General features: G+C 40.2%; 2 protein-coding genes across 6 annotated transcripts in view; one reads left to right on the top strand and one right to left on the bottom strand.

The window, feature by feature from the left end:
• The window catches only part of DOCK2 (dedicator of cytokinesis 2), a 1,423,644-nt gene that overhangs the window by 711,499 nt on the left and 684,454 nt on the right, over positions 1 to 27,691 (top strand). The window lies entirely within an intron of this gene.
• The window catches only part of INSYN2B (inhibitory synaptic factor family member 2B), a 238,937-nt gene continuing 212,558 nt past the window's right edge, over positions 1,313 to 27,691 (bottom strand). For 2 of the 5 annotated variants that reach the window (XM_075601686.1, XM_075601685.1), the window contains one exon: positions 1,313 to 5,240. In XM_075601686.1, coding sequence (XP_075457801.1) covers positions 5,054 to 5,240 — 187 coding nt within the window. In that variant the 3' untranslated portion in view covers positions 1,313 to 5,053. The remainder of the gene's footprint in view (positions 5,241 to 27,691) is intronic. The other 3 variants (XM_075601687.1, XM_075601689.1, XM_075601688.1) reach the window with 3 other exon arrangements.

The raw sequence follows: 27,691 nt of genomic DNA, 5'->3' as shown, positions 1-27,691 counted from the left end.
GTGCTCTAACTCACGTGCGCGCAACCTCCTCCCTTGATCCACTCCTCTTTATAACGCTCCCCGCGGGGCTGCTGGGTCAAGGATAGACTCCCTCCCGCCAACTGTGCTCCCCTCCTTCGCGGGCTTTTGCAAAACCCTACCGCGCAACCTCCCGCTCTTTCGGGGCTAATCAGGGATCACGGCTACACATTTTAAAGGAAAAATATAAATACAATTACTTTAAATCTTCAGATTGTATAATGGAATCCTGTATGTTAGTACACACATTATTATTTAATTTTTTAAGAACAGTTGTGGTATGTTATGTTGCGATAACATTAAGGACAAATGGCATAAGGCGCATTTATAAAAGTAAGTTATATTCAGTTTACTAATGTAAATGGGTTGTTTTTTTTACACAAGCTTAAGCTCACTGTACATCCATCCGGGTAATTTATTGCTTTCCCCTTAGGGTCAGCAGAATAGCTATTTTTTTTACAAATAGTAATAGGAGAAAAATCCATGCATGCGAGTGACATTCATTTTCAAAGACGGCAAATTTATATTCACGTGTTTTTTATATTGCATTAAAGCAGGGGGTCTCTGGAGCTGAAACCCATTCATTTCAGCTCCGGGGACCCCATGCTTCCGCAGAAACTTACCTCCGGAGTAGGTTCCGGTAGCAGCTTCAGGTGAGCAAGCAGGGCGTTAAAGTTTAAAGCTCCTGTGTCACATGGTGACAATGATATCGCGGCATCCTAATGGCCCACAGGACGCGCAAACTTTGAACAGCGGACATATTTTTAACCCTGATAGCTGAGGAGAGATGCTACTGGCACCTAATTTGGAGGTAAGTGCTGAAATTAATGGGGTTTAGCTCCAGAGACCCCTTGCTTTAATGCTATAAAAAATCAGGGAAAATATCTGTTGGCGTGTATTGCCTCTTTAACACTGAAAAGGCTAGGGTTTTTACATGTACACATCTCCACTGAATATGGAAAGGTGTATATATATATATTGTAAATAAAATGAAGTGTTTGATCATTCCTAACTTATAAAAAATAAATTATTCATTATCTGGCTTTTTCACAGCAAGTTGTGCTTACTGTAGCATATGCAATAAGCCTGTTAAATAAAATGGACTTGACACGTAGCTTGTACTGTAGCTGGTGTAGTGGTATGAATACGTTTATAAGGCCCCTATGTAATAGAGTAAGAAGTGAAGTAACGCAGACCTAATGATGCATTAGCTTCTAATCAAGGGAATTGAAGTTAATATATACTTTGGCGTTGCACCCCTTTGTCACTATAATAAAGTAGCAATCCCCCCTAACTCGCCTCCCCCTTGTTTTGCAGGATGAGAACCAGGGTGTCCCCAGAGCTGAATCACATTCTTAAGCTCTGATAACCCCATGGCTGCCGAAATACTTTATGGTCAAGGTACCACCATCACTTCCTGGTTTCGCACTGGGTTTTAAATTTACCACATCACGTGATCAAAAGGGAGCTGCAATGGATGATGTTGAAGTGCCCTATTGGCCTGTGTGATGCAGGAGATTTAAACTGTAATTTTGTTTTCCCAGGAGGGATCTGAAATACCAGTACTTTCATTTGAAGTTATATCTAGAACGGGGTCCCTGGAGTTACAAATAGTGTGGTTTAGCTCCATCAACCCCCATGTGAACCACAAACCCCATGGGGGGGGGATTGGGGTATTATCAACCAGGATTGCTGATTTAAATAGCAGAGTAAACACCTTACACCATTAATTTGTCCTAACAAATATTCCAATTGGCATGCGCAATACAGCATTTGTTAGTGTGCATATTTTATGCTGTTAAAAAAAGCTATGAGCACAATAATTCATGCCTACAAGAATAAACTCTTTTTTTGTACAGTCAAAAAGAACCCCCCCCTCCCTTATTATTTTTATTGGTATATTTTCAGTATATACAGTTAATGAAGGAGTAAAAGATGCATATAGTACACCCGTGCCTGAAGCTGGGGTTTGAGTTAAACAAAGCATACAAATGTAAACAGTAGCTTAGGCTCTGATTGCTGTATTGAGAGTACATCATTTAAACTAAACAAAATACAGTTGTGCTCATCGTAATCTGACATCATGGTTCTGAAGCATGTGAACTACATGTCCAAACGACTTGTATACTATGGTGCCACCATAGTTTCAATGTCCTAGACAGTAAAAAAAGGCTTGTGTAATAAAGAACAAAAATACTGTATGGTAGAAGTGATACCCTTAATGGCAGACTGATGTTCAAAAAGAGTGGAAGCTTTTAGGACCACTCAGGTCCCTTCATCAGACATGTTATAATAAAAAGTGATACAGTAAGATATATCTATAAAGGGCACCATACATCAATAAACTGAAAATGCATACATAACAGTATCATGTAAATATGTCTGTATGTACAGAATGTCTTTATATAGCGCCATTAATGCACATAGCGCTTCACAGCAGTAATACACGTGATAATCATATAAATAGCAAATAATACAAATAACACATAATGGGAAGAAGTGCTTCAGACATAAAAGTACCATTTAGGAATAGGAGTCCCTGCTCCGAAGAGCTTACAATCTAATCGGAAGGTAGGAAGAACGCACAGAGACAGTAGGAGGGTGTATAAAGTTTTGCTGGATGTGCATTGAGCTCTGTCTGTGTTCCATGTTCGTCTCTGGTTTTAAATGTATATTGCCATGCTCAGTAGCACTCCTCTGTGACACTTATACGCTTATATATGTTGTGGTTATTTTGGGGGTTTAACATGAGCTTGTGGGTGTTCTATATGTGTTACAATTCTTGTTCAGCTGGTCTTGGCTGATTGGAGGGTGGGAACATCCTACCTAATTTAAGCTCACCCACTCCCACTTTTAAATGGTTAAAAGCTCACTCCATAGCATCTCCCACTCTCAGGGGAACTTGCCTGCTTGCAGTGTGATTGTGACAACTCTTATACAGAGGGCTTTTCCTGGTAATGTACAGGTTAATTAAAGCTTCAATCAGACTTAGAACTTTGCAACTAATTTTGACAGATTTATTATAAATCATTCTTCCTGGCAATGCACAGGTTATTAAGAATTTACATTAGTGTAGGGACCCTTGAGGTGTGGCCTGCCGTGCAGTGGCTCAAGGGCTTACAACAATTTGGCCAAAATGTTAAACTAAAAGACCATTTTATTTAATAGATATCAATACATGTATATTTAGGCACTGTACCGTGTATAAAGTTTTGCTGGATGTGCATTGAGCTCTGTCTGTGTTTCATGTTCGTCTCTGGTTTTAAATGTATATTGCCATGCTCAGTAGCACTCCTCTGTGACACTTATACGCTTATATATATGTTGTGGTTATTTTGGGGGTTTAACATGAGCTTGTGGATGTTCTATAAGGTGTATAGTATCAGCCACGGTGCTACATATATGCTTTGTTAAGCATGTGTGTTTTAAGCTAGATATTGAGGGGAAGGGCATTTCAGAGGTGTGGGGCAGTCAAATTGTTAGTGTCACACAATGCAAGTGCAAGAGTAAATGCAGAGGAGTTTATAATTATAGTTGAGGTGTGGAGTGCCTGAGCATTTGGTAGAATTAGAATTGTTAATTTTTTTTGGTGAGATTTTGCAAAAATTGCAAAAAAATTTTTTAATTGAATTTAAAAACCATGGTCACATAAAAAATATGATATGAGCATTTTTCACCTCTCTACACCTCCCAATTAATTATTTCAGGTTGTGTGGTTGCTTGTTGAAGAGTAAGGGATGTTCTGGGAATATTTGTCTCAGCTTGTTATCATTGTGGATGATCAGTTTGGATCTTCGACTATTTTGTATAGAGTTTGAAGTTAGGGATTGTAATTGACAATTTATGGCACAAAGTTTCCTTTCTGTTTTTCTTTGTCTTCCAAGGGGTTTTTTCTAGTTATACAATTGGCTCTGTGTATTTGGTTGTCTGTCAATCTGGGTTGAAGACTGGAGACTGGAGACAGGCTGAAAGAAATATGCATAGAACTTTCCTTACCTCCCTTCTCCTACAAGTAATACACAACCTGAACCAACTCATTGTGAGGAGTACCCTGTCTCATCCAAAAGATAGTGGCATATTCTCCTGCCAACAAATAATTTGAAACCTATGTACAGTACATGTAGAAACTACAAACAGACTATCAATACCACAAACACATCAAAACTTGCCATCTGCATGACACTCCTTTACATATGCATTTTGAGTTTATTCATGTGTAGTGCCCTGTATAAATATAACTCACTGTATCAGTTTCATTATACCATATCCAAAGAAGGGACAAGAGTTGGTCCTGAAAGCTTGCTCTCTTTTTAAACATCAGTTTAGCCATTAAATGTATCACTTCCAGCGAACTTTTGAGGTTATTCATTACTAATGCCTTTTTTCTGTCTATGAGCTAAACTGGTACCATCCTATACTAATCTCTCTGACATTACAATTCACATTAGTTGTACAGTATGTGCCACTGTTGTGGATGGCGATGGACACAACTAAGTGTAATGTATTATAACTTTTTCACCGGTCTCACTAGTATAAATACACAATACTGAATTTACAGTGATGTGAAAACATTTAGCTATATAACATTTGTACTTCCATTTTAAAACTATGGGGCTTAATCATTGTGCTGCAAAGCAGAAACCCTGTGGATGTGCTTTACAGCATATTGAATTGCCTTTGTCTGATAATTGAATATACCTTTATTAGCCTATTAAATGTTAGCCATACTTCAAATGGAACAGTAACAATTAAAAAAAATAATAATAAATACTTGTAAATATTTGGATCACAAGCCTAACTTTATATAAAACTTTATATACGGCATATATAAAATAAAGTATGCTGACTTGTGAGACCAGACTTTTTTCTACTCGGCAAACGTTGAGTACAGATACATGGGAAAGACAAATCCATTTTTGTTTGCGTGTTAATATTTAGTACCATTTGAGAGATCAATCCCAGCAGCTTTATTATGTGAGCAGACAGTCAGCACGTTATTGCTATCAGAAACCCGACAGCAGGCACGGCAAAATACTCAAATCCACCAGAAGCATTTCTTTTTCACCTTTTTTGTTTTTTTCCGCAAGTCCAGTTTTTCAGAAAACACATTGTCAGGTTCGGGTTTCTGCACAGGAGCCACAATTGTACTTTGTTCCACTTTATCAAGCATTTTGAGAACTTGATGAAATCTTCCTTCCTGTTGTCTGAAGTCATATTCTACGCTAGGAAATATATGAAAGGAAAAGCAAATGAGTAAGAATTTAGGTTATTATTCTTTCTGGAATATATGGCATGCAGAGTATAAACATCAAATGGGGTTATTTTAAACTACGATAGGGTAGATCGGGGCACTATTACCTGTAAACTCATATTATAGTCAGTGGGAGATTCCATGTAATAGTGCTCTTATTGTCACTATCATGGTTTAATGGATAACCCCAAATCACATAATCTCTTGGCTCTTAAAAAAAATCAAAGTATATTTATATTAATATTCACGGATACAAATGGGATATATGGGGCTCATATATTCATAAAGACTAGTATGGCATTGTTTTCCTACCTCAAAATAGTAGCATAGCTTTAGTCTTATAAGCCTTTCAAAATCCCTCACCATTCCAACAGGCCAGACATGTTCTTTGTTTATCTTACAATGCACAATTCATTTTAAGACCACATTTATGAATAATGAAGATTATAGAATTAACAAAGGATTATAAAGTTTGTTATTTAGGCTCCTTGTTGCAGTGCTTTCGCCTTCTTATGTTGAAGCAAAAATATATATATTATTTAACACGGTATACTTTTAAGACAGAAAGTACATGAATTCTGTACCATTTGTAGCCTCTATTAGATCAACCTTGCTATGACCTTAAATGGAATTTTTATGTACATTTACTGATGTTGAATAGATGGTGGAATACAGTCATTTCCTGCAGTATAATATATAATATATTATCATAAAGACCAGACTGCTATCTCTAAGTGCAAAATGCCATGATAGCTCCAAAAATGTAAAATATGTGTGGCTTTAGCCTTAAAAAAATCTGAATGGATAATGTGTGATTCCATATTCCATTTTTTCATTCGTTATATTTACCATATGTGATTAATCTAAAAAATCCTTTAAAGATGTGCAATAATAAATCTTACAGTCACTTAAAGTAGCAGTCCCCCAAAAAATGAATGTTATGTCTTTACCTGCTCTGGGAGTTCTCCTTAAACTGTAGTACGATACTGTATTTCAAGCACCGGGAGACCTTGGTGTCATTAAAAGTAACTTTTAAAAGTGTTGTGGATTATTTAACTTAAATGCGACACAAAAAGTTATGGTGAGTAAAAAGCTGTGTAATGCGGCAGGCATAAGCTTATAGGGGTCCATGTTAAAATAGACAATAAGCAAAAGGTGACACACTGTGTGCTCTTTTGCATGTCATTACCCAGAATCCCTGGCTGCAGTGGAAGCATTGTAAGCTAAGAGATAATGGGGAAAGGAAGGGTTGTAGACATGTCTGAGACATGTGAATGTGATGACAAGTGGTATTTTACAGTATCTGCTTAAATAAAAATCTAATTAAAAATGTAGCTTTCTATTGGCTGACTGAATGACCCCGGGTGCCTATTGTTCCTCCTGGACAAAAATCTTGTGCTTTTAATTTTTTTTCTATGGTGATGACCAGGTGGGAAAAGTCTGCTGACATGAGATAATGATATGAAAAAAAAGAACCAGTCAGTTAATTATTAAGACTATTCTAAAAAAAATTACTTTATGATTGTGAATGAGACCATAGTAGCATGGCCTACTTCTCGTGCACGGCTGATTCAAAACAATGGCTGCTTCTCCCGCTGGTGTGTTTGTTCCATGCAAGGTGCCAATGGGTGCAATAATGTTGCCTACTCCTGTATGTCTATAGACATTAGACATTTTAACTGCACTATTAACAGATCAAAACAAAAGTCCAAAGGACTTTATAAGAAGAAGAAACTACTCGATGTACTACCTTTGCTGGTTAACATTTTGGACATATAATTAACCTTTAAATATCATGAAGGCATGATATGTAGCTACTGTACATTGTATTATTGGATAATTTAGCAAGATCATTATCATTTCAATATACTTATTAATACAGTGCCTGCAAAACCTTCAGAAATATCAACAATGCTTGCTACTGAAGATGCAATTCACATTTTCTAAGCTCATTTCCATGAAGTCTTTGTTTTTAATAATAGCACTGAATGAGTTAAGAATATTGTAAAAAAAGGAATGGGCAAATACATAAATACAGGCAGTGAGTAATGACTATTATTACCAAGAACATGTATTCACAAATGAGCCATATTGAAACTAATTTAATTCTGTAGTAATCAACACATAAAATTGCTTCGAGAATTCCTGGCTGCTGAAAGGCAGACCACATTCTATTTTAATAATTGCCAGCTGGAAATGCCAGGCAATTGTAGATTATAGGTCTACCATTGTCCGATTTCAGAATGTTGATAGTGAAAGTAGCCCTGTACTGCTGTGAGCTCCTGAAACTGGTCCAGTATCTGGGTTAAGAGGAGCTATACCTACAATACCTTGTATGCCTCACATAATAAACTAGCCACTGTTGTTTTTTAATGCAGCACATTCCAACATAGCCTAAAATAATTTGGAGGTGAGTTTAATGTTTTCTCTTATTTAAATATGTCTAACCGAGTACTTACAGTAATTTAGTATGTGATAACTATACAAGAGGCAATGCTGGCCAGAAAGTGACAGATACAAATCTCGCATTCCTAAGGTAGAACAAATTTTTTTTTGCTGAAGAGTGGGAGGGAAGGAAAGGGACCATAGAGGAATAGAGGAAAGGAACCAATTTAGGAGAGGGCACATTGACTTATATAATTCTAACTAGTTCAACCTATATTCTATATGGGGATATACCTGTTAACACACCGAGATACCTGGGAAATATGCAAATTATTATTTAATTTAAAATATATTTTACATATTTAAATTGACATATTTCCCAGGTACAGATAAAGCAGAAGTTACTGCACTCGAGAACACGTTGTGTTTATGCTGGCATGCTATTTAGTGGAAAACAATGATTAAGGAGATATCAAATGCATTTTGTTTGTTAATTCACTTTAAAGGTGATAATAACATATACATATTTTTTAGCATATAAAAAATATTAAGAGCTAAGATTTGTCCTTTCTGCTATTTAATAGTTTTTACTTAATGTAAAGATACGTGCCCAATACGAAACAGCAGTTTATTGGTGAACAAAATGTATATAGCTTTATAGCAACTTCGACTACATTTAATGGATCATGTATCAATTTTATTAAAGTAAATTTAAAATATTTGCTTCTAAAAGTATTACGTACATTTTACAGTTTGTAATTGAGTACATATTATTTATTGGAATGTATGTTAATTAAGCATTTAAAATATGAACATGCACGAAATGTCTGAGCATGGAAATGATATTAAGAGATTTTCAATAAACTTATCCTACACTTTGTTGACAATCTGCAGTTTTTATCAGCATAGTTTATACAAAAAGACTTACATGCACCAAAAGAAACCCATTCCATATGTAAATACTATAAGACTGGTATAGAGCGACAGGCAACTCACACAATATACTGTAGTTAGCTATAGGCAAAGACTACAGTCATAGGGGAGAAGAGTAGTTTCATAAAAAAAAGTACTCTATTCCTTTTTGTTATTACAGTAAATTGAATTATAAACGACTTTACATGGTGTATATTCATTGCATTTGTGTACAATTTGTGCGTTTCGGCTCTGAACAACCATTATTGCCATTCTTCAAATGAACATAATATTGGTGTCAACAATGATGCATTCTATGTTTTATTGATGCTAAAAAATGCAGCATAAACAATATAAACTGTATAATATTTTTTTTTTAATATAATCATCTTTTTTTATTATTATAATTATTATTATTATTATTATTATTATGTTTTTGCAGCATGGGAAACAATTTAGGACGCACAAGGGTATCCAGCATATATGCAAGCCGTTGTTCTTGATTCCAAGTTATGGTCTAATTTCCTCTATGCACACATCCACTTAAAAATTTTACCAAATTGTTACATAATCAGACAATTACATGAAAGAAAATGCTGCGTTTTATGTATGAGATAAAGATGAACCAACATGAGGCTTTTTTTATATGATTAAAAAAAGCTCATGAATTTCTTCACACATTATATAATAGATGATACATTAAAGAGAAAACTGGTGATGTTATTTGTCCTACAAGAAGCACTTGCTGGGGAATTCCACAGAGTGCATCTTGTAGGACTTTTTGAACCTTCTGGGGTCATCCCTGCATACATATTTGTTCTCTCCTACAGTACATGTACCCTGTTGTTTACTCATTATTCGGACTACATATCAGTATTAGATCGAGCAGTAGGGTCACTCTTAGTGGTTTGATGTTATTTGTGAGATTAGAAACAGCAAATGCTGGACACCCAACAACTTGCAATAATAAATAATATAATAATATTAATAAAATAAAAATAATAAGGGACGGGTGTATATGGGTTCCATACCGTGCGTTCAACCAAAATACAAAAATAACACATATTATGAAAAATATCACACTAATGTGCCCAACGTTGGATTAACCTATTTATTGTATCAAGAATAGTTGCATACTGACCATATCGTTAACCTTGTGGAAGGTCATATTTAACTAAGACGTTGACACTATGGCACTATTTCAGTGCAACAAATTTGTACTGTAAGTCTACCTCTTAATATTTTGGGGTACTTTACATTTTTTCATAATGTTATTTGTGATGTCATAGGAAAGCGTGTTCAGTTTTGAGTTTTCATTTTGGTTCTTAGAAATCTATATATATATAAAACTGAAATGTTTGTCTGTGGTGTTTGTCTGTGGGTTAGTGCGTTTTGTGATTGGTTGCCGCCCGCCCATGGCTCTTGCTCTCATTGGCCGCTTGGGTGGGGTGATGTCATGGGCAGGGCGTGAGCCTCACACCGCGTGCACCTCGGACCCAGTACCTGCCCTCACACCGCGTTTACCTCCGACCCAGTGATTCTCAACTGGGACTCCGCGGAACCCTGGGGCTCCGTGGAGCAGTCCCAGGGGTTCCGTGGAGCAGTCCCAGGGGTTCCGCCTGGCCGCCCCAGCAGTTCTTGGCTTTCCCCCTTCCCCCGGCTTTCTCCGTCTCTCCCTTCCCCGGTGCTCCCCCCCACCCCCCAGAACCCGCTCCCTGGCGCTCTCCCTTCCCCGGCACTCTCCCTTCCCCGGCTCTCCCTCCAGAGCTCGCTCCCCCGGCTCTCTCCGGCTCTCCCTTCCCCGGCTCCTCCCCCCAGAGCCCTCTCCCCCGGCTCTCTCCGGCTCTTCCGTCTCCCTTCCCTGGCTCCTCCCCCCCGAGCCAGCTCCCCCGGCTCTCTCTGGCTCTCCCCCAGAGCCAGAGCCCTGTCCCCCCCTCCCCCCCCCGAGCCCGCTCTCCTGGATCTCTCTGGCTCTCCCTTCCCGGGCTCTCCCCCAGAGTTTGCTCACGGCCGTGCTCGGTGCCGCTTCCTTCCCGTCCGCTACCTGCATGCCTCCACCGCCTGAGGTATGGGGGACAGAGGGGGAGGAGATTCCGGGGGGGAGAGATGCGGGGGTGAAGGAGGGGGGGAGAGATGCAGGAGGGGGAGAGATGCAAGATGCCACTTACTAACCCACCCACCCAGTCACTGACCCACCCACTCAGTCACTAATCCCAGCCACCCACCATGTCACTAAAAGTCACTAACCCACACACCCAGTCACTGAAGTCACTACCCTGGCCACTCACCCACCCAGTCACTAAAGTCACTAGAAGTCACTAAACCACCCTCCCAGTCACTAACCCACCCACCCAGTCACTATCCCACCCACCCAGTCACTAACCCACCCAGTCACTCACTCAGTCACCCACTCAGTCACTCACTCAGTCACCCAGTCACCCACCCATCCACCCACTCAGTCACCCACTCAGTCACTCACAACCCTCCCGCCCCCCCCCCCCACTGAGCCACTGATGGCGGACTCTGAAGGGGGGGGAAAATCACAAAAGTGACCCACCCACGCTGAGCTCTGAAGGGGGGGGATTACAACTCTCCAGGCGGCTCCCCCAGTCAACCGCCACCACCTAGCTGTGAAGGCGGGGGGGGGGAATCCCAACCCTCCTGCCTGCCCCCCCAGTGACCTGCTGCCAGTGATCTCTGAAGGGGGGGGGGGGGAATTGGAGATGTGAAGGGGGGGCCGGGCCGTGACCGAGGGGGGGAATCAAAGCTGTGAAGGGGGGGTTGGAGCTGTGGAGGGGGTGCCCCGGAGCTGTGAAGGGGGGTGACAGCAGCTGTGAAGGGGTGGGACAGGAGCTGTGAATGGGGGGGAGAATGGAACTGTGAATGGGGGGGGGACGGAGCTGTGAACGGGGTGGGGAATGGAGCTGTGAATGGGGGCGGGGGAACAGACCTGTCAAGGGGGGGGGGAAATCATCGATGTGAAGGGGGGAACGGAGATGTGAATGGGGGGCGGAGCTGTGAACGGGGGGACCCCATTCATGTGCAGGGGGGGCCCAGATTGCTGTCAACGGGGGAGAAACAGACAGGGGGAAGGAGGGGAGAGAGGGAAAGGGGGAGAGAGCAATGGGGGGAGAGAGAGAGGGGGGAGTGGAGAGAGAGAGGGGGACCAGAGATAGGGGGTGAGTGGAGAGAGAGGGGGAGCGGGAAAATTAAATCCCGGGCAACACCTGGTATATCAGCTACTACTTAATAATGATTCAATTTCCGCTCTATTGGACCCTTCACTGTAATAGTGGGGCAATTTAGGATTTTCATAATGCATGCTTCATAAGTGTAAGTTAATGAATGTACAGTACAAGGGATTGACCATGTCTTCCCTTTCTGGAATATAAATGAAAATTATTTTTTTTTATAGTGCATGTAATTTTTTATTGAATTACTAACCATATTTCTATGTCTCTGTAGACGGACGTTCACAGAGGTACACAATTTGGAGACGTTTATAATGTGAAATTATAATAGGCTTTATTGTGCCTTTTCCTTTTTATCAGGAAATTATCCAAACACAGGGGGGAACAAAGCTTCCATTCACTTGGGAGTATTTCTAGTGAAATCCTTGCAATTAGTTCACATCTCCATTAGTTAAGCTTTTCCCAGCCCAAACACATAACATGAAAATAAGCAGATATAAGCAGTCTCTTAATAAGGAAAGTCTTATCGGTTTAGTTGCTGTAGAGTAAGCTTATCTGCTCTCCTGGATCCGCACCCGTGCGTGCACAGAAAAATATCAGCATCCAGGTTTAGAAGTCTTATTTGGTGTCTTGCAATCAGCTCTGCTGTGTGGCTGGCAGAGCTCAAGACTGGTCAGCTCCAGAGATCTGGGTTTCTTTTGGTCAGTCTCTCCTGGGACTCAAGAACCTCTGCTCTGTCTCTCCAAAGGTCAGCTCTCAGTCAGAGCTAAAGAGAGTCACTTCCTGTCTCAAAGGCCGGCTTTTTGTAAATAATCTAATCAGGCAGGTGGTGTTTAGTAATTAACTACCACACTGCTAGATTAAAGGAACATTGCTGAACAGGGATAAGTCCCCTGTTACAGTCTCAACATTTCTTTGTTGCTTCAATTGAATCATTATGTGCTGTTTTTGCTTTTTACCTCATCCCCATTTACCTTTATTTCTATTAATCTTCAAACTATTATTTATCCTTTTATACTAATATTTAGCAGTGTCTAAATCAATAAAACTTCTGCGGGCACTATTAGTCTGTTTAGACTAATACCAATTCATTTTTTGTATCTTTCTAGGCTCATTTAAAGTACTGCTTAAGTTGGCTGACGCTGTACCGTATATATAAAAAAAGTGAAATAAAATACGATATTGACTTTTTTGTCTATTATATTTAACGACTAAATTGGTAAGAAGGCAATTACAATACACCACGTTTGAGCCAAAATAGATTATGATTGTCTTTGAACAGGATTTGACTTCTTCAGTTAATTTCCTGCTGCTTGGGAAAGATTATCTACAGTACTTTAAAAGGTGGGTTTTTTTTGCAGTCAGATTATTATATACAGTACAATACTTTTTACTGGGTGAATTCACCCAAGCCTGCTGCTGTCTTTGTCTGTGCACTGAATATTCTTTGGCCCGTTCATATTTATGTACCTATTCAAACAAAATAATGACAATCACAGGATAAAAAAGAACATGAAATGTACAGACGTCTCTTTTGGAAATGGGTTCATTGGCAATGGAATTTTACTATCAAATTAGCAAATTGCAGTGATAGAATGGCATAGGGTCAGATTTTCTAGATGGTGTTAACTTTAAGGAGACAGCTGGGTCGATTCACAAGCTTCATTCACAGCCCATTAGATCACTGTTCGTTATTTACGAAAGTCTCCTAGCTGCAAAACTAATCGTTAAATCATAAAGGGGCTTATTCAATAAACTCGTATTGACTTTAACACAAGTTTGACGGGTCGCAGAGTAATCGGCTGCTTCATACTGTAGTTTATAGATTAAACACATATTTTTTCATTAAGTTTTCTAGCAGTGGTCTAATAGATAAATGTCCTCTATTACATCAGCTATATAATCCTCTGAATTGTATTCTATTGCTTAAGAGTGGCATTGTTAAAGTCGCAAGGAAAAGGACGTTTTAGATAACCAAGACTGAAATGTATAGCTACAGATGCTGTAGAAATGACATGCACACATTTCTTTACATGCCAAAGGGAGCAGTAAAGATTTCCATAACAAATTTGAAAAGGATTCTGCTGATTCTTAGAAATCAAACACGCTTGCAGTCACCATGGGAGCGATTGCTGAGAATGTTATATATTTTTTTAAGGAATACACATTTTTTTTGTGTCAGCATGAAACGTTCATTGCCAAATGTTGGGGCTCTCCCTTACAATAGTGAAATAGGAGTTAAATCTTTCACCCATATATCGTGTGGAAAGTATATCACAATAGTGGGCTTGCTTACACAGTCCTCATTTGTTTAAAATACAGTACTGTATAGAGTTAATTCATTAAGCTGTGATAGTGCCAAGCGGGGCACTATCACACGGAAAATCCTTTCTGGGCCATAGTACTTTAATGAATAATGTCCATAGTGTTATCTGATTTACTCTCTTCTTGTGGTCTTATGTGGTGTTAGGGTTGGATTGATGCTTGATAAATATGTGGTGTATTTTGATTTTGTGAATATTGTATGCTGGTAGGTTAGTTTGTTGCTATCTCATTTGGGTAATATTAAAAAGGATAAAGCCTGTGCTATAATCTACTCCTCCATCATTTATTATAAATATTACTTTACAACTAGTACAGTATACACCTTTCATGTGAGTTGTAGTCTAAATTGGCCTTCCGTCTCTTACTTTTCCCTGTTTGGATGGGTCTAAATACAAGTACAAAAAAGTAAGACATTAGTTCATACTTTTAACCCATTAAATTGTGTTATCGTAGGATGATATAGATGATTCCCTTGTTGTTATGAATGTAGTATTATGTTGATTTAATATAACTAATTTCCCATGTGTACTGTAAGTGCTTAAAATTTATGAAGCCTGAAGATAGGTCTGAATCGTATCACTTTCACAACTCAGATCGTTTGTGTCAACCAAGGGGAAAATCTGAGCATAAATTTAGAGAATGCAAAAGTGTAAGAGTTGGGACAAAACTTTAACTTCTTGTGCACTAATCTATATTTTAAAAAAATGGCTGAAAAGACCTTCCCCAAACATTCGAAAGTTCGGTACTAGGTCCTCATTTAGTGCATTTTGTTTAATGGAGTTTCTAAAATTGCTCAAAAGATTAAAAAAAGAATTAACTTACATGTATAGCCTGTAAGATCTCCCTGCAAACCTGCTGCAATACAAATTTGTCCATCAGCAAACCAATAGCCAAATTCATTAAGCCATGTAAAAAGATACATATAATTGGGTTCCCAAAGTAGATAAGTCAGGCTAGATCTGTAGCTGAACTCAGGGGGTTATCTTACCACCAAGAGCTCTCTTGTTTAGATTGTCTAATTTAATGTCCCAGCACTTTTGGAAATGTGTACAGTATATACTGTATACAGTATATATATTTTTTTAATGAGTCAGTTAGTAACAGTGACCTTGGAGGTCAAAAATACTTTTCTGAAATAATAACATTTCTAATGTACATAAGGGTCCACCACGGTCTTACACCACGAAACCCCTTAATGCAGAATTCCCTAAAAATGGGTTTGGAGAGTCAGCAGGATTGACTGCTGCTTTAAGTGTAAAGTCAAGGACCGTTGGATTTGTAAAAGGGCACCAACCATGTGCATTCCATTCTCTTCTGTCAGGAGGACAAAGTCATATAGTTATGTGTTTTATAATCCTCCCTTTGGACGTAAGAAGTGGGGAAAATAAAGAAAAAGAATATGTTACATTCAGAGATCTGTCATATTTTGTTTCATGAAAGTTGAAGCTTTGACACCTTTAAGTTTCCTATACAGCCTCTGTTATGATCTATGATAAAATCATTGAGGTGTGAACGATGCATTTTTTTCCCCAAATAAAATTTAAAAATTATTAAGCGTATCTACAGGTTGTCCTGAATAAGAAGATTCAATTAAGTTTTAATTATAAATTCAATGTGGGGAGAATTTGGGTTGCAGATCAGATAACTAAACAACTACACAATTATATCAGTCTAGTATTGCTCTTAAACACATACTGTATGTTGGTACAGTAGGTAAATATTTTTGTCACAGCATCCATCATTACATTCAGTATGTTTTTATTCTGTGTATTGTGTAGAATGTTGCATCATTGAAAACATTTTTGACCTGTTAGAATTAATTGCACACTATAATGATCTACAGTATATTATAATTGGAGGAAGTGGAATAGACAAGCACACACAGTTTTAATTTTGCAAATACAATGTAATGTGACTCTAGATGATATTTAGAACTCTTTTTTAGAAAGCAATTTTGTTTGCACAACATTTAGAAACGTACTGACAATTTACAGACTTTGTGTAACAGGGGATGCATAATATTTGTTGATTTATTCTAATATTTACTGGGTGTAATTTTCCAGTAAAGCTGTAAAAAAATTTGATTCATCCCCCCTCATTGGACCAAGACGTTTCTACTCCATAATTGGTATTTTCCAGATGTAGATAAAATTTTAAGACATAAAAAGTAAAACACTTCAATCTAGATGAACGTTTATGCTCCTTGTACAAGAATTAGAGCAAGAATAGTTCCATTGCAGACTCGTACTATTATAACAAAAGGTTTTTGCAATAGATTTTGCTCTCTTTTATTTGCAAGCTTGACAGATACTGAATATATGAAGATAAGGGACATAAAATGGAACTCAGGGATTTAAAAGCAGAGGCGGCTGTTTTTAATGTCATAATATCCTGTAGGTCAGGGCAGGCATGATGACGGTGCTATCAGTGCGACTTCACCAGGTCTCGCGCTTCCATGCTCTGCTCCGGGACTTCGCCTGTGGAGCCTATGTGGCGGTAGCGATAGAGGCAGTCCATCCACGCAGCTTTCATGGAAGCTGGGGACCAACTTCCTGTAGGGCCCAACTTCCGTGTCAGGACTACCTGCGTGGGCATTTCTCCAGTACCTCCGCCACAACTGCCTGGGCCATTGCAACACCTTGATTCTTTTCTTTTTCAGCCATTCTGTAGTAGATTTGCTGGTGTGCTTAGGATCATTGTCCTGTTGCATGACCCAATTTCGGCCAAGCTTTAGCTATCGGACAGATGGCCTCACATTTGACTCTAGAATACTTTTATATACAGAGGAGTTCATGGTCGACTCAATGACTGTAAGGTTCTCAGGTCCTGTGGCTGCAAAAACAAGCCCAAATCATCACCCCTCCACCACCGTGCTTGACAGTTGGTATGAGGTGTTTGTGCTGATATGCTGTGTTTGGTTTTCGCCAAACGTGGCACTGTGCATTATGGCCAAACATCTCCACTTTGGTCTCTTCTGTCCAAAGGACATTGTTCCAGAAGTCTTGTGGTTTGTTCAGATGCAACTTTGCAAACCTAAGCCATGCTGCCATGTTCTTTTTAGAGATAAGTGTTTTTCTCCTGGCAACCCTTCCAAACAAACCATACTTGTTCAGTCTTTTTCTAATTGTTCTGTCATGAATTTTAACATTTAACATGCTAACTGAGGCCTGTAGAGTCTGAGATGTAACTCTTGGGTATTTTGCAATTTCTCTGAGCATTGCACGGTCTTACCTTGGGGTGAATTTGCTGAGATGTCAACTCCTGGGAAGATTGGCAACTGTCTTGAATGTTTTCCACTTTTGAATAATCTTTCTCACTGTAGAATGATGGACTTTAAATTGTTTGGAAATGGCCTTATAACCCTTCCCAGATTGATGGGTAGCAACAATTGCTTCTCTAAAATTATTGTTGATGTCTCTCCTCCTTGGCATTGTGTTAACACACACCTGAATGCTCCAGATCAGCAAACTGCTAAAACTTTGGCTTTTATAGAGGTGGTCACACTTGCTAATGATCAATTAATCAAGGGTATTTGATTAGCAGCACCTGTCTGCTACTTAGCATCTTAATTCCTATGGAAGCAGTAAGGGTGTACTTAGTTTTTCACACATAGCTTCTCCATTTGGCTTTATGTTTGTTAAATAAATCATGACGCGGTGTAATATGTCATGTGTTATTGTTCATCTGAGGTTGTGTTTACCTAATTTTTAGACCTGCTAAGGAACAGATGATTGTTATTATATCCTGATATGTAAAACCATGGAATTCAAAGAGGGTGTACTTTCTATTTCACATGACTGTATTACATCCTATATTGCATCATAATAAAGTTAGTTTAACGTTGGCAAAAGATATGCATTATTACTTTGGTTCCTGACTTGTTTATGACTTGTCAGACCCAGAGTTGAACACTACACATATAGGGGCCTATGCAGAGAGCAGCGAATTTTAAAAATGGCGAATTTCATAAAAAGGAGCTTTTTTGGAGAGTTTTAATCTCCATATGCAGAAAAGTGCGAATTCTGCTATGTTTAACATGGATGCGTCTGGCGAGGTTAAATTGGCGAGATGCGCGCTTCGGAAACATGTAAACACAAATTCGCGCCTTTTTTTTTCCCTTTGCAATGGCCGCGAGCGCCAGTTTTTTTTGGCGAGGCAAAACGGAGACAATCGCGCCATTTTATTGGCGCGAACAGCCGCTAGATGCCGTTCGCGCCTCTCTGCATACGGATATATTTTAAACTGGCGAGATTGCGGTTCTCGCCAGCCGCGAGGCGAGTTTTACAAATAGAAATGAAAAATTGGCGCGATTTTCGGAAATCTCCATTTTCTGCTGTTTTCTGCGCGATTATCTCCAAAAAATGGCGAATTTCGAAAATTCGCTGCTCTCTGCATAGGCCCCATAATGTGAATAGGTACTCACATGTAAAGCTATAGAAAATGTATTGAGCTGGTCAATGTTTCTGTCACCCTTGAGGTCAATAGTCTAATTGAGGTCTCAGTAATGTTTACTAAAGTTGCATTACTATTCATAGTAGCTTTTCCACTTTGGTTATTGTTAGAACAATGCCTTTGGGTATGTATTCTTATCTTGAATTTCCCTTGGTAGGAATACTTCTTAAACTGATTTTGCTTGGATACTTACATTACATTAATATAATGATTTAGATTCCAAGTTTAACAAACATTAGATATGATATTCGGTTTGCAAAGAACATTAAACTATGTATGGCATGAGCTGAACTGGTCAAACTGCAACATACTAAATATGTATATTACAGTATATGTTGTAAATTTAAGATACTGTCACTTTTCGGCAATGAAATTTAGTAAGGGATGTACTGTATCAAGTAAAACATATTTTTTTTCCAGGACTCTGATTCTAAGCAACTCATTTGAAAATGTACATCAAAGATTTAAGTTTTTGTTCAACATCCTGTCAAGCAGGTAAACATTTGCCAGGGAAGATTTTGAAATAAATGGAGTCAAAATCCATGACAAGGGAAATATCACAGAACACTGCTTCGATTTTGACGACTTAAAGCTGCAGACCAAACAATATCCTAGGTGTGTTTTTTTTTAAAAATAAATCAGTTCTTTACTATGAGAAAATACTTTTAGCATTTTTATGTATTATAATGTAACAAGCATTTTTGGTTTCTATAGCAACCCTTTGCAAAGCCACATCCCCTTCCTCTTCCGAAACAGGCTCTGGCACACCCCTTTTTGAGCCCTGCCCTCTCTCTATCAGTGCACCAATTGTATCTAATGACTGCCTGGTCACATGATCTGCCCCACAGAACTTTGCATCTTTATTCCTCTTCTGCTGGATTGACAGCCATTTAGTGAACCCCCGAACCGAATCTTCGTCGATCGATTACAGGAGAATGAATCAATTGGCAACTTAGCTAATTATCAATGTGTGGATTGTATTGATGCACATATTAAAGGGAAAAAATGTCAGCTTGAACTGCTTTAAGCATCTTGGGTGTCAGGGAGCATTTGATTAATGTTTGTAGGAGGAGTTTTGGAAGGAGTTACAGATGTAGCCAACGGTATTGTACGGCTTGGTCCCTGGTGGTGGACGCGACGGCGACGGCATGCACGGTGCACACAAGGTACGGCCCTCTATGGGGCCAGCCCCTGTAGCTTCCTGTGCGCCCAGGCACAATGCACACCAGCGTGACCACCTTTGCCAAAAGACAAGAATTTTGTCTTTTGGCGCAGTGGCCGAGCATTAGCCATGTCACGGCGGTGGTTCAGCCAATGAGGGTGAACCAGCTGCATGACATCATGGCCATGGCCACGCCCCGCCTCCCCTTCGTGAGATGCCAGTAGTCCACCTGGTCGTACTGATGCATTTCAAGATTCAGATCTCTTTTGAGTCCGTATCCTGGCAAAAGAAAATATGAATCATTTTTACATTCACACATCACACACGCAATTACAACTTTGATTGCCAGAAAGTTACAATGTCTTACATTTTCAACATATGCTATCATTTAAATGTTTACAATCTTTAGCATGTTACCAGTTTGACTAGTTCATCTCATGACATACATAGTACATTGTTCCTTTCAAGATAAATATAAAATCATTTCTTGTACTAATTTAGCATAAATCAAGGTTTTTCTTGCATTTTCCAAACCAATGTATCAAATTATATACATACATAATTCACATTTAAAACAAATGAGAATGCAATCTCTTAAAACTTCATTTTTAACTTCATTTTTAATTCAGGAGATTCTATTTTTACTTTGCTTGACTCAAAATGGAAACACTAAGGCTGCGCTTATAGTGCCGGCTTCGGCTACAGCTACGCTATGGATGACGTCTCCTGTATCCGTAGCCCAAGCGAAAGTTGTAATTTGAGTTTGGGAGACGTCTTTTGCTAAAAGGGGAGAGACGGAAAGCAGAGGGGCAGGGACAAGAGCAAGGGGGAAACATGGTTTCCGGTGTCACATACGTCACGTCACATGACCCCGCAGCGCAACGCCCGAAGCCGTCAGATAGCAAGTGTGTTATAGAGGCCTTGCACGCTCCCAAGCATTTCACCCGGCACTATAAGCGCAGCCTTATGTTGAATGGAAAGATTTACAGCATTGATACTCAACTGTGGAAACATATGCATCTCTGAAAGGTACTTAATGTGTCTCTTAGGGCCAGATTCAGCAAAATGTATCACTTCGCTTTACACTGATAAAGTTCGTTTTTTTCCCCCCACCTAATATATACATTTCTGACAAGCTGCAAACGTCTCATTTATATACGCCAGGACTGTAAGCTGCTTGAAAGAATGAGATATATCTTCAGAGAGTGCGACTTTTTTTACAGAGGGATGTTATCTAAATAAATATCACTGGGCCTGTGAATGCTGAATGCCCTGTATCAGAGGTGCACAAACTGGATGGCGTGAGAATTTTTTGAGTGGGCACGGCGGTTATAGAGGTCCCACACTCTTCCCCAAAGCATTTAATTGAAATGCCAGGGAGCGCGCAAGGCCTCTGTAACTTATTTACTTGCTGTCTAACGACTTCGGGCGATGCGCGGTGGGGTCATGTGACATGACGTCACATGACACCATGTTGCCATGGCAACGCAGCGTCAAATCACGTAACATGACCCCGTGGCGTTATTTGACACCGAAAAACCATGTTGGGGCGAGTACAGGGCTAAGCAAGCAGGGGGCACAGGGCCAAAAGTTTGTGCACCCCTGCCCTATCTCGGGAGACATTTTCTCTAAGCACACTGGTAGGGGTGAGCAGACCGGATATAAAGGGGTTTGTGGGAAGGTAACTTAATTGTGATCTTTGTGGGAGTAAACTGAAAAAAATGGTTGTATTTTCCCATATTTTTTCGTTCCTTAACTTAAACAGATGAATTAATAATGTACTGTAATTTTTTAAATTATGCATATACTGTAACACAAACTGTTTTTGAAAGATAGAAGCCTTACAACTGCAATAGCATATTTATGTACATAGGATATTGTGTCTGGGCTTCTGCAAACACTTAATATATTTTCAAATGGTTTTGCAGTTCTTAAATGTATAATACCAGTGGTCTTATACACTGTGCAATTCACCACAGTAAGGCAGGGGAAAAAAATGTCAGATGCATCTGAGTGGGCCCAGTGATAATAACTGTTTGGAGCTTATTGAATAGCATGTACAGTACAGTACATATTTAATTTTAGGAAAAATTATCATTTACATATAGATTTGCATTTGTAGATCTCCCCTCATCACAGTCTCATTCTAGGCTCTTTGCCGTCATAATTTCAATAATAAATACAATGAAGCTGCTTAATCGTTTATATTTATATATATATATATATATATATATATATATATATAAACGATTAAGCAGCTTCACTGTATTTATTATTGAAATTATGACGTGTGTGTATATATATATATATATATATATATATATATATATATATATATATATATAAAAATATATTTATATATATAATACAATTCACTCTCTCATCCCAGCACTCTTTGGACTTTAGAGAATTTTCCCCTTAAAGCTGCAGTTCAAGCTGCTATATATATATATAAACTTTTTGTATGTATGTGTGTATATATATATATATATATATATATATATATACACTGGCGACACGTTTTATTGAAGTGCGGCCGGTTCCGCAAGCCGGGAGATTTCCCGGCTTGCTAGTGGCATCCCCTCGGCGTGCGCGCGGTCACGCGTCATCGGGTGCCTGCGCCCCCTGCACGCGCGTCCAGGGCTCCCCGAGGGAGCCCTGGTGTCCTGCGATGTGGGGGACGGCGGCAGGGGGTTCCGGGGGACCCGGCGGACCCGGCAGCGGGAGGAAGAAAGCCCCGATCGGAGGGCGCTCCTCCGCTGCTTCGGCGCGCGCCCGGCACCCTCCGGCGCGCGCCAGGTTACTGCTGCGGCCGAGAATGGGCAAATGCTCGAATAAACTCGGCCGCAGCAGTATATATATATATCCCATTCAGATAGAATGTAGAAATCTTTAAAGTAGTATGGAAGTTTAAAAAAGGAAGTTCAAAAAGAAGAGGAAAAAGTGGACACAATCTACTGCTTCTGATTCCTGCATTTGAACTACGCTGGAAAGGAGGATATCATCCCAGACTGCACATCTCAACACATTACTATTGCTGTGATGCAGCCTTTACTTTTTATATTTGCTGTAACCTCACTTATTTTCAAATTATGCACTTCCTTCCACCAGCCTCATGTCTCTAACTCTATTCATATTTCACCATCTCTCCTTACTTCACCACTTCTCAGTTCACATGAACTCCTCTCTTACCTGCGCCCTCTGTCACCATACAGCTATACCTCCTGCACTAAAACACACCCCTACAAATCATCCTCACACATCCTCTTTCTATCCATGCTTCTCCTCCTTGCTTCTGGGGATATCTCTCCCAATCCTGGTCCCTGCCTTATTTCTACTTGCTCTCGTCCTCGCCTTCCACATGCAACTTCTACTCCTTCTGGTGTCAACCCCTCTAACCTCATACCCATCTCCTGCCACCCTCCCTCCTCTCTCCCTTTCTCCTGTGCCCTTTGGAATTCTCGCTCCCTCTCTAACAAGTTCCTCTCTGTGCATGACTACTTTCTCTCTCACTCCCTGCTTCTCTTTGCTATAACTGAGACCTGGCTCACTCAGTCTGACTCTGCTCTGGAAGCTGCCCTCTCCTATGGTGGCCTTTCCTTCTCCCACACTCCACGCCCTGGTGGCAGGGGTGGAGGCATGGGGCTCCTGCTTTCCTCTCTCTGCCGTTACCGAACAGTTTCTATTCCCCCCTCTCTTGCTTTTCCCTCTTTTGAGGTTCACACAGTCCAGATCGTCTCTCCTCTCCCGGTCCATGTGGCGATCATCTATCGCCCACCTACCTCTACTCATCCCCCTTCGGCCTTTCTCTCTCACTTTGAATCCTGGCTCTCTTTCTTTCTCTCCTCAGACTCCCCTGTTCTTCTCCTTGGGGACTTCAATTGCCACATTGATGACCCCTCTCTCCCTTGGGCTTCCCGCTTTCTTTCTCTAACCTCTTCATTTGGCCTTCAACAGTGGACTGAAGCCAGCACCCACAAGGATGGACACTACCTAGACCTGGTTTTCACTAAAAACTTTCTCTCTCTCTGACTTCTCCATTTCCCCTTTTCCTCTCTCCGACCATCACCTCATCTCATTTTCTCTCTCTCGCTTCTCTCCATCTCCATCTCGCCCTCGTTTTTGCAGAAACCTGCGCTCTATTAACCTACCAGCTCTTGATTCCACTTTACGCTCCTCCCTCTCCTCTCTCAGTTCTGCTTCTGACCCTGACAACCTGGTCAGGAACTACAACTCTGCCTTATCTTCCTCTCTTGATCTTCATGCCCCGCTTTCTCTCTGCTGTCCTCGCCCTTCTAACCCCAGACCCTGGCTAAACTCTCACACACGCATGCTGCGTTCCTCCACTCGTTCCTCTGAACGCCTCTGGAGGAAATCTCATACGCTCGCAGACTTCATTCACTACAAATTTATGCTATCCTGTTTCAACTCTGCCCTCTTTCAGGCTAAACAAACCTACTTTTCATCACTAATCAACACACACAAGTCTAACCCACGCCGTCTCTTTTCTGTCTTTGACTCTCTACTCAGACCACCCTCAGCTGCCTCCTCTTCTTCCTCCATCTCACCTCAGGACTTTGCTGACTTTTTTAAGGAAAAGTTGGAGTCCATACGGCAGAACATCCCATCTGTTGCCTCCTCCCATCCCACAATGCTTCCCAACTCTCCTCCTGCCTTTCTTGACTCTTTTTCTGCTATCTCGGAGGAGGATGTATCACTGCTGATCTCCTCTTCTCCCTCTACCACTTGCCCTCTTGATCCCATTTCCTCCCATCTCCTAAAACCTCTTGCTCCTTCTATAATCCCTATGCTCACACAGATCTTTAACTCTTCCCTCTACTCTGGTACCTTTCCTTCATCCTTCAAGCATGCAACCGTTATACCATTACTCAAAAACAGCAAGCTTGACCCTACCCGTCCTTCTAACTATCGACCTGTCTCCCTCCTGCCTTTTGCCTCCAAACTCCTTGAACGTCTTCTATTCTCTCGATTGCTACACTTTCTCAACACCTATTCTGTCCTAGACCCTCAACAATCTGGCTTCCACACTGCTCACTCTACTAAAACAGCCCTCACTAAAATAACCGACGACCTCCATGCTGCCAAAGACAGAGGTCATTACACTCTGCTCATATTACTTGACCTCTCTGCAGCATTTGACACCGTGGACCACCCTCTTCTCCTCCACATTCTCTATACTCTTTGTATTCGTAACAAAGCTCTATTCTGGATCTCCTCTTACCTCTCCCATCGTACTTTCAGTGTCTCTTTTGCTAACACCTCCTCCTCCTCTATTGATCTCTCTGTGGGGGTACCCCAGGGCTCTGTCCTGGGACCCCTTCTCTTTTCTCTCTACACAATCTCTCTAGGTGACCTAATCACATATTTTGGGTTTAAATATCACCTCTATGCTGATGACACACAAATTTACCTTTCAACCCCTGACCTTACACCTGCTATACAGACCAAAGTTTCTGAATGCCTCTCTGGAATATCATCCTGGATGGCCATCCGCCGACTGAAACTTAACATGGCAAAAACAGAGCTCCTTATACTTCCTCCCAAACCTGGCCCTACCACCTCCTTCCACATTGCTATTGGAAATACGATCATTCACCCAGTAGCCCAAGCACGCTGCCTAGGGGTCACACTTGATTCCTCTCTCTCATTCTCCTCTCATATTCAAAACGTTTCTAAAACTTGTCGCTTTTTCCTCCGCAATATCACAAAGATACGCCCTTTCCTCTGTTACTCAACTGCTAAAACTCTGACTCAGGCCCTCATTCTCTCACGTCTCGATTACTGCAACCTCCTGCTGTCTGGCCTTCCTACCTCTCACCTGTCTCCCCTACAATCTATCCTAAACGCTGCTGCCAGAATCACTCTACTCTTTCCTAAATCTGTCTCCGCATCTCCCCTCCTGAAATCCCTCTCCTGGCTTCCGATTAAATCACGTATCTCACACTCAATTCTCCTGCTCACTTTTAAAGCTTTACATTCTTCTGCCCCTCCTTACATCTCAGCCCTAATTTCTCGCTATGCACCATCACGACTCTTGCGTTCTTCTCAAGGATGTCTTCTTTCTACCCCCTTTGTATCTAAAGCTCTCTCCCGCCTTAAACCTTTCTCACTTTCTGCCCCACACCTCTGGAATGCCCTTCCCCTCAATACCCGACTAGCCCCCTTGCTATCCACCTTTAAGACCCACCTTAAGACACATCTGCTTAAAGAAGCATATGAGTAGCACTGGATAATCATGGACACGTGACACATAAAGCTTGGCCCCCTGCAGACGCACTTACTAGTATTCCCTCCTACTGTCTCTATACGTTCTCCCTACCTACCAATTAGATTGTAAGCTCCTCGGAGCAGGGACTCCTTCCTTAATGTTACTTTTACAGTATATCTGAAGCACTTATTCCCATGATCTGTTATTTATATTATTTGTTATTTATATGACATGTATTACTACTGTGAAGCGCTATGTACATTTATGGCACTATATAAATAAAGACATACAATACAATTCAATATGTGCATCAATACAATCTGCACACTAACAAGTGATTAGCTAACCTGCAAATCGATCCGTTCTCCTGTAATCAATCGCTTTGCTCAGGGTTATTTAATTCAGCATTATGGGAAATGTAGTTATGGAATATGATTGATTGGGCAGTTATTACAGTAGATACATTTGGTGCACTGCTAGAGAGAGGGCGGAACTCATGAGCTAGAGCCTATCAGAAGGGGAAGGGGGCTGTCACTTTGGAAATGCTTCCTACATAAGAAACATAAAAAAATGTCTTAAAAATTTTATTTTTACATTTTTTTCAATTCTATAAGTATTTTCTCATAGTACAGAACTGATTTATTTAAAAAACACACACATGTACTGTAGGATATTGCTTGAACTGCTGCTTTAATCCACAGAATATTTAATCCATTGAATACTCAAAGCATCCAAAGTGCATTATAACTCAGTAGTGAATGTGTCAATAAGACAATGAAAGGAATAGAACATTTTTGCATAAGCCTTCTTACGACTAGATCCACAGAGCTCCTTTAAATCAAGGCTCATAACATGAGGTTATCTAAAATGGCACGTACGTTATGTTTCCTGAGTTAGCATGATATCCTTAAAACAAATTGTATGCAAAAACATTAGAACGTCATCTCATTAGTATAGGTATAACTTAATTCGGAAGAATGGACCCTGCTGCCGGCAGGCGGGGCTTTTACTGTCCCTGGAGTTGCAACATTTTGCTATTCTTCACATACCTCTGGGGACAGTGAGTCTGGCTACATCTGTAGCTTTCTGAACAAAACAGTGTTGTCACCACCTGACTGGCAGGGAGTATAAAAGGATTTGAGTTATAATGTCACCAGCATGCTAATGTGGCAGAATGTTAATTTGTCAGTGTGAAAACAAGGCAGACCAAATTGTAATTAGAATGAAAGGTCACCGCCAATAAAAAAAAATACCACTATTCAATGCTAATTAGCACTTTTGTACTGTCATGATTATGCTGTACCTAGTTCACTTGAAAAATGGTCTCTTCATTGTTCTGTTTTTTCTGTATGATCGAACATAAGTACGCATATTAAACTATGTTACGTGGAATATGTAGCGTTTACAGGAATTGCCGAGTTAAGAAATATGTTAACTCATCTCCTTTTTTTACCCGAGAGTCTCAGATAAATGTTAAAGAAACTGCGTTCAGGTTGGTGAAATTATTCAAATCCGGTGGTCTTGCCTGAAAGTGGTTAGATTCTCGATCATGATCAAAGATCTGATTGAGTCAGTCCTAGATACAAAGATTAATCTAGACCCAACATCCTTTTTACAAGCCAAACCTTTGGAAAACCTGACTTCATACTTAAATAAACTTAATGCACACGTCCTAACAGCAGTGTGATGCTCTATTGCTGCCACCTTTAAAAAAAGAGTTGACCCCATCCCTCATTCTGATCACACAAAAGATTAATGAAATAATT

Source organism: Ascaphus truei, chromosome 5, assembly GCF_040206685.1.
Source record: "Ascaphus truei isolate aAscTru1 chromosome 5, aAscTru1.hap1, whole genome shotgun sequence".
Classification (NCBI taxonomy): domain Eukaryota; kingdom Metazoa; phylum Chordata; class Amphibia; order Anura; family Ascaphidae; genus Ascaphus; species Ascaphus truei.
This window is presented reverse-complemented; position numbering and strand designations above follow the sequence as displayed.